This window comes from Cyprinodon tularosa, unplaced genomic scaffold (assembly GCF_016077235.1).
Source record: "Cyprinodon tularosa strain WSP-4 unplaced genomic scaffold, ASM1607723v1 ctg1435, whole genome shotgun sequence".
In the NCBI taxonomy this organism is placed as follows: domain Eukaryota; kingdom Metazoa; phylum Chordata; class Actinopteri; order Cyprinodontiformes; family Cyprinodontidae; genus Cyprinodon; species Cyprinodon tularosa.
In genome coordinates this window covers 47221-55393 of record NW_024038260.1, presented here as the reverse complement: position 1 = coordinate 55393, position 8173 = coordinate 47221, and the positions used below count along the sequence as shown (strand labels likewise).

Below are 8173 nucleotides of genomic sequence, written 5' to 3'. Positions count from 1 at the left end.
ATCTGGCGCATGCTCTCTAACCTGACAACAGCCAGATGCATGTCTCGCTCATGTCTCGCTCCGCCACATGCATCTGGCTGTTGTCAGGTCACATGCTCTCTACCATCTCCAAGGAACTCAGAGGGGAGCAGACAAAGCCACAGTGGGGGCTGTAGGCTTTGCTTTGAGCAGCCGGTCTGGAGCGCAGCGGGGTTGCTGACGGAGTACGAGGGATTTCGGGGTTAGCATGACATGTTGCTGTTAGCATAAACAAAACGTTTTGCACAATGCTTGCACACTGTTGGACTTTTATCCACAACTTTCTTTGCGCTGTCATCGTAGGTCACTCTAAATGCAAAGCGCTCCCATACAGCAGACCTATAAAGTGCTGCTGGCGCGTCTTCCAACTCCTGTTCTTTCCCACTCGCCAGTCCGACACAATTCTCCACAACAACTGATTTTTTTCCCTGCTACACCCGGCTAAGCTGCTTCGCTTCTTCTTCTTCTTGTTTACTACTGGCGGTTGGCTTTGGTCGCAGTACCGCCACCTTCTGCTCTGGAGTGTAATCGCTTCCTCTATGAGAAAAAGGAGCAGCGCATGAACCGAACGAAACACACCCGAACCGAACCGAGACAGTCGAACCGAATGATTCTGACGGTTTTCATAAATCGTCCCATCCCTAATATATATATATATATATATATATATATATATATATATATATATATATATATATATATATATATATATATATATATATGTATATATATTGTAAATTTCTTAAAAATACAATTTACAAAAAAGACAAAAAAGCAAAGACAAAAAAGCAAAGAAAATTTCTATTTATTCAGCACTTTTCTTATGCAGTAGAATCAATGTGCAAAAAACAAAACAAAAAAGAAAACAACTAAAACTAAAAAACATTGAAAAATCTAATCAAACACCAGTCTGAGTAAACTCTAATCGAAGCACGACTATTGCTGTAGATCCTAGTATCGAATACTGTGAGACATTTAATACATGTATCATGTTTCAGTTTTTCATCCAGAAGCGTCTCTCACAGTGAATCCTGAGAAGGAGAAACATTTTACAGATCATACTGTCTCACTTAACTGTGGAGGTAGCTCAACTGAGTGGAGAGTAATGAAATATACAGTAATAAACCGTCAGTCATACTTATCTGACTGCTCCACTTCGTGGGAAATGACTGGATCATCATGTACCATCAACAGCCAGCAGTTCGATGAATCTGTGTACTGGTGTGAGACTCAAAGAGGAGAGTTCAGCAATGCAGTCAACATCACTATATACAGTAAGTTTAATACATTTTACATCTGTGTCTGTAATATTTTTGTATTGTGAACTTGTATCCAATATTGCTTATGTTTTTTTTTTTGCACAGATTGATCTTTTTTTCCTCTTTTTTTGCTCAGGCCTTAGGCTGTTGAGTTGATTTAGAAAAGATTACTTCATTTGTCACCCAGGCTGGAGCAGCACCCCAGTAGGGTGAAAATTAAGTGTCTGTACATTACATCCAAGAAAATACAAAAACACAGAAATTCTCAATGGGGGTGGGGGTGGGGTGGGGGGTGCCTGAGGCCTTGTTGCCATGAAAGTTAGGATACAAAAGAGAAAAGGATAAAAAAGGGTGAAGAGGAAAAAAATTTTTTTTGACACATTATCCTTTGCAGGATACAGTTTGACATTGTAAGAAAAAACCGCACAAAGAAGCAATGGAGAAAACTCATCATTTTAGCAGGGAAGGTCGAGCTTGGTCTTGGGTGGGGGTATGTTTATATATCAGTATATCAGTATTCATGTGTGTGCTTTGAGAGTGCACAGTACTGTAGGTCCATGAAACACTGTTCCCATGGCAATTGCCCTTGCAAGGAAACCTCTAAAACCTGCCGGACAGGGGGCCTTGAGGACCGAGTTTGGGGATGCCTGATATATATATATATATATATATATATATATATATATATACACTATATTGCCAAAAGTATTTGCTCACCTGCCTTGACTCACATATGAGCTTAAGTGACATCCCGTTCCTAATCCATAGGGTTCAATATGACGTCGGTCCACTCTTTGCAGCTAGAACAGCTTCAACTCTTCTGGGAAGGCTGTCCACAAGGTTTAGGAGTGTGTTTATGGGAATTTTTGACCATTCTTCCAGAAGCGCATTTGTGAGGTCGCACACTGATGTTGGACGAGAAGGCCTGGCTCTCAGTCTCCGCTCTAATTCATCCCAAAGGTGTTCTATCGGGTTGAGGTCAGGACTCTGTGCAGGCCAGTCAAGTTCATCCACACCAGACTCTGTCATCCATGTCTTTATGGACCTTGCTTTGTGCACTGGTGCACAGTCATGTTGGAAGAGGAAGGGGCCAGCTCCAAACTGTTCCCACAAAGTTGGGAGCATGGAATTGTCCAAAATGTCTTGGTATGCTGAAGCATTCAGAGTTCCTTTCACTGGAACTAAGGGGCCAAGCCCAGCTCCTGAAAAACAACCCCACACCATAATCCCCCCTCCACCAAACTTTACACTTGGCACAATGCAGTCAGACAAGTACCGTTCTCCTGGCAACCGCCAAACCCAGACCCGTCCATCAGATTGCCAGATGGAGAAGCGCGATTCGTCACTCCAGAGAACGCGTCTCCTGTCATATCAATGGCAGTCACAACCCACATCGTCTCCTGTCATATCAATGGCAGTCACAACCCACATCGTCCAACCCACTAGGTAAATAATGGCACGGAAGCCACCCAAGCTCAGGTGACAGACATCCCCCTGCGTCCTGCCACCAGATTGTAGGCATAGTCAGAACAAGGTAGCAAGGCTGATCAACACTACAGACTAAGATGCATTTGGTCATAGTGATTGTATCCCACCTGCTGTACAGCCAGGACAGCCAGCCGCACGCCCACATAGATGGGGCCAAACCATGCAATGTCCCAGACCCCCACCCAATTTTTGAGCAAAAATTTTTCTTGAACACATAATTGGCTGTTGGGTGGAGCCATTTCTAGTATTCAGATCAATCCTGAAAGCTAGCCTTTCTAGGAGTAGTTTGTTTTACATCCAAATGAGCCTAGATAGTCTTAAAACAGAATGTTTAGGCCTCAGGTCCAAAGAGTGACCTTGTTCATAATGCTTAGGAGATCCTTAAGAGAGCAGTTTGGTAAATCATCAATCTGATTATTATAGACTTCAGTGATGATGAGCAGACACTAAATATATAATATTTGACCATGACATGGCCATCTTAGGTTTAAATCCTAACCCTTTTTTTCTATTTTTCTACTCCAGCTACAAGTGTGTTTGTTCAAATGCCCAAATATAGTTGTTCCTCAAAAGACAGATGTCCATGTTGTTATTGATAATGGACTGTTATTATTTGGTAGACAACTGACTGTCTGACTAAAAAACAAATTTATTAGTGGAAAATATCTAAAATTCTAGTTAACTAAGTTAACTAATTGTTAAACCATGTTTTCAGTCAGGTTTAAGGGTCTTGTCGAAAACTTGTTATTTAAACTTTTCTGAATAGATCAGAGTGTATGCAAATTTCTTAATAAAAACATGTTTTACGTGTGTCTACAGATTTTGTCAGAATGAATTCTGAACCTTTGCTGAGCCTCAGGGTCTAAGGAAGTTAGTGTTTAGAACTATTAATGATTATTATAAATGCTGTTATTATGTTAGATTGGTAATATTGTATGGTAATGTTCTTTCCAGAAAGGGATTTTTTTTTTTTTTTTTGCTGTTGTGTAACCTCAATACCTTGTGTAACCTTTCTTTTACCACAAAAAGATGATTTTATTTCTAATACTGTAGAATAATACAAGTTATATTTCCACTATGTTCTGTTCGATAGAGCCAAAACCTGTCCTGACGGTGTCTGCATCATGGCTGGGCCCTGAAGCATCAGTTAAACTGAAGTGTCAGATTGAAAAACTGTCTGCAGGCTGGAGGTTCTACTGGTATAAAGCTGTTCCTGACTTATCACTGGACACCTACAAGTATCAACTGTTGTCTGATAACATCAAAGGGACTGTAGAGGACTCCTACATCATCCATAGACAGACACTCACAGCAGGATATGCATGTAGAGCTGTAACAGGGAACCCAGGGTATTTCACAGATTACAGTGAACCAAACTTTGTCTGGTCTCCAGGTCAGTTCTGTTTATATCATATAAATGCACACGGACAATTAACTGGTAGTTTTTTTTTTTTTTTTTGATAAATATGCCGGACGATTATGATATGATAATAAAAATGTTTCAGCATAACCCAAATGTCTAGGAGAAGAAATAAATCATCTACCTGGTTTTTTTTTGGGGGGGGGGGGGGATTTTTATACTGTAACAAAGGTAGCATGATACGTTTACTTATAATATAATTAATTCTTAATTACATGTTCTATTTCAGATTCTCATTCAGCAGAGTCTCTTATAGTAACTTCTGACAGAGAGCAACACTTCACCTCCGAGTCTTTGACACTGAACTGTGGTGGAAACTCTACTCAGTGGAGAGTAAAGAGGTTTACAGAAACAGGATATCTCACATATATCAAAAATTGCTCAAACTGGAGAGCAATGACTGGATCCTCATGTACCATCAACAGTCGTCGGTCCTATAAAGCAGTATACTGGTGTGAGTCTGGATCAGGAGAGTTCAGCAATGCAGTCAACATCACTGTACAGGGTGAGTTGTTATGTATGTTCTATTTGTGTTTAGCCAAACAGGATTATTTGCTAAAACTGAGCACACTGTTCCCTGGAGTAAAAAGTTCACTTAATTTAAAGTTGTAGTGGGGAATTTTCGAGAAATTTTTGGAAAGACCTGCCTTCTCTACTTGCACAACCCTGTACTCGCTCCTGAGAGGGAACGTCTATTAAATGCGTTTGAGATCATGCAAAGCCCAATTCTCCTTGTGCACACCTTGTTTAAAAGTTGCTGTTTGCATTGCTCATACAAGCTCACTTTCCAAAAGAAGATTTGCAATTTTTCTTTTTTTTTTTTTTTTAACAGTGTCCTGTCTGGCAATGTGACAATAAGAATAATTGTCTTGATGCCAAAAAGAGCCCAACAGATTTTACTTTCACAAGTGTAGCATTATGGCAATTGCCATATTGCTCCACTTGTTTCATGCATATAAATTGCTTTATTATAATTATGCAGGGACTTTTACAGTTTATATGGACACTGCAATGTAAATAGAGCAGAAAAACAGAAGAAGAAAGGGGAAAAATAAGAAGAGAAAAAAAAGAGAAAAGATGAAAGAAAGAAGAGATAGAAAGGAGACAATGACAAAACATTTTCAGTCTGCTTCATCACCTGCAACGAGATGAAAAAAGAACAGCACAACCAAAAGACATGGTACGAGATATACAATAAAGCAACACCTTGAAGCTATCGCTAAAGTAATATTATTAAGTCTGACATGTACTCTGTGTTACCTGAAGATATGAATGATTTGCAATTTTTACACAATGTCATATTCACCACCGGTAAGAGAAAATGTGGAGAAGCACCTAGGACGGCCTTAGGTAAACATATGGCTTGAATGATTGACAATTAGGAGGACCACTTATTTTGATGATCCATCTGGAAAAAGAACATCTTCCACTATACCTTTAAGTTTGTTTCATCTTTCAATACTGATATCCCACTTGCATTTTAATCAATAGCTTTGTTTCATTGACAAAATGTAGCAATTGAAGTGAGATCTGTTAAGACTCAAAAGCAAAAAAAATCATCACATTGTACCATTTATATAGAGATAAGTAAAGTATCCGACTGCATTAAAAACATGCCTGACAGAATATTCTGATCAGCGTCTAGCTACTCAAAGCAGAAATACATGACGTTGATATGGGGTGCAGGTAGACGCAGGTCAGTTTGTATCAGTCTGAGTTACTTGATTCCAACAAGGTTTTAAATGCCTGTTGATCGGATTTTGCCAATCATCAAAAAACAACTCCTTTCAGAATCATTCAAATTTCATTCTGATCCTGCCAACTCCAATCAGAATATTCTGACTGGTATGTTCCCATGAGATGTTTTTAGTCCAATCAGCTATTATTTTCTGTTTATCTATGTCCATGTTGACATGAATTCTGAAAAAGTGAGTAAGTGAGCAAATTTTATTTGTATGACTCTCACAGGTACAGAGTGACAAATCACTTCTAAGGGATATAAAATCCTAAGAACATCTAAAATATACAAAATAGCAGCATTGCTTTACAACTACATAAGTGGTTGTGTGTTAAACAAGTCAAAACAGGCTATGCACGCAGTGAAATGATAAATAGCATACATTTGGCTTTTCATTTTACAACACTAACTACCAAACACAGGCAATTATTCACACCTTTGTCTCAGAAATAATTATTTGCTTAAAGGAATAGTACACCCAAAAGATGATTAGCCTTCATTTTCTACTCACCCCCATGCTGAACAACACTCTGGAGTACTTTTTTGATATCTCAAATGCATCTGGAGATCTGGGAGGCTTCTTGCTGTCTGCTGACATTCAAATAATGGAGGTCTACGGCGCCTGAGACAGAAAGGTCTATAAAAGTCCACAAAAAACGTGCCAATATTTCTCCATACTGCTCATCCAATTTCCACTTTCATCTGGTTTGGACTCGTGAACGCGCTTTTAGGAAATACTATACACTACTGTTTTTGCTCTAAAAACATTCTAAATGACTTCGTTTCGAGTAAATTCTGGATGCTACCAACTCAGGACACTTGGAATACATTGGACGAGCAGTATGGAGGAATATTGACACGTTTTTGTGGACTTTTATGGACCTTTCTGTCTCGGGCACAATAGACCTCCATTATTTGAATGTCAGCAGACAGCAAGAAGCCTCCCAGATCTCCAGATGCATTTGAGATATCAAAAAAGTACTCCAGAGTGTTGTTCAGCATGGGGGTGAGTAAAAATTAAGGCTAATCATGTTTTGGGTGTACTATTCCTTTAAGGATCTCTCACATATAATGGGTTGTTCAAGATTACAATATCTAATGAGAACAAAAACATGTTGATCCCATATTCATTTGATTTTTTCTTATGGTCTGCAGTAGCTAACATTTGAAAGATTTTTCTGTTTTCAAGATGGAGATGTTCTCCTGGTGAGCCCCGTCCATCCTGTGACTGAAGGAGGTTCTGTTACTCTGAGCTGCAGACTCAGAGGACAAAATATACTTTCCAATGTGTTTTTCTATCACAATGACAAACTGGTCCAAAATGACAGCAGAGGGGAGCTGAAGATCTCTGCAGTGTCTCAGTCAGACGAAGGCTTCTACAAGTGTGAACATTCAGGAAAAGCTTCACCACAGAGCTGGATGGCAGTAAAATGTAAGAAAATATATCTTAGAACATTATTTGATGTAATATTGTATTTGATTTTAATCTCTAATATTTTTTATTGTTAAAAATCCCTTAAAGATGCTACCCATATGCTTGAAAATCCGTCACTGCCAATACCACTGATTGTTGGAGCACTCAGTGGAAAACTACTTATCATCTTTCTGCTCCTGGTGGGCCACTTCAGAGACAGAAAAGGTGAGTCCCCTTTTGTTATGGAAGACATGCTACTTGATAATCGTTATTTGTTTGCTTCTCTATGGTAAATGGCTTCAAGGACTTCTAGATTCCTCACAGTCATCCATACATGCACCCTCTCATCATGTTAAACTACACTGTAATTGTAGATTCCCCACAGTAAACTGAAAGTAGTGAGGCTTCTATACAATCACCACTTTTTTTTTCTCTAATTATGTGAACCCTTTTTAATCTGCAATAAAGTTTGAATAATATTCTGTTTCCTAAAGAGAATGTACTATGTAAATTCTTTTATAAATTATTATTGTAAAGGCAAAGAGTTAGAGGTGACATTGGGTCGTTTTTGTTAGTTTTACTTTGGTTTTCTTTTTTGCTTTAGGAGTTCGGGCTGCTTAATGTTATGTTTCTTTCTGAAAATAAAAAGAGTCAGTACAAACTAGAAAGCACTTGGAGACCTGAGATCTCCACCAAGCAGCTATTTTTTTTATATTCTAACCTTATCCCAAAACTACCTTAAAACATTACCTTGTTGTAAAAAGTAAATATAGCATTATTATGAAAAAGGCACTTAAGGGAAATAAATGCAATCAAAATATAAACCTTCTTTTCTC

The 8173-nt window shown here is 38.7% G+C and overlaps 1 protein-coding gene across 1 annotated transcript; it reads left to right on the top strand.

Annotated features, from left to right (window-relative positions):
* The first annotated feature begins 1031 nt into the window (after positions 1–1031).
* LOC119779186 lies at positions 1032–6164 on the top strand. The gene is made up of 4 exons (XM_038278746.1): positions 1032–1292; positions 3859–4158; positions 4415–4690; positions 6154–6164. The coding sequence occupies exons 1-4, from the start codon at positions 1124–1126 to the stop codon at positions 6162–6164; spliced, it is 756 nt and encodes a 251-aa protein (XP_038134674.1). The 5' UTR covers positions 1032–1123.
* Positions 6165–8173: the final 2009 nt, after the last annotated feature.

Bases quoted from the DNA above. Each gene is read 5' to 3' on its own strand.
- LOC119779186 (XM_038278746.1), top strand. From the start codon at position 1,124: ATGAAATATACAGTAATAAACCGTCAGTCATACTTATCTGACTGCTCC. The intron at 1,293-3,858 runs GTAAGTTTAATA...TCTGTTCGATAG, and splicing joins AGTCAACATCACTATATACA to AGCCAAAACCTGTCCTGACG. The intron at 4,159-4,414 runs GTCAGTTCTGTT...GTTCTATTTCAG, and splicing joins AAACTTTGTCTGGTCTCCAG to ATTCTCATTCAGCAGAGTCT.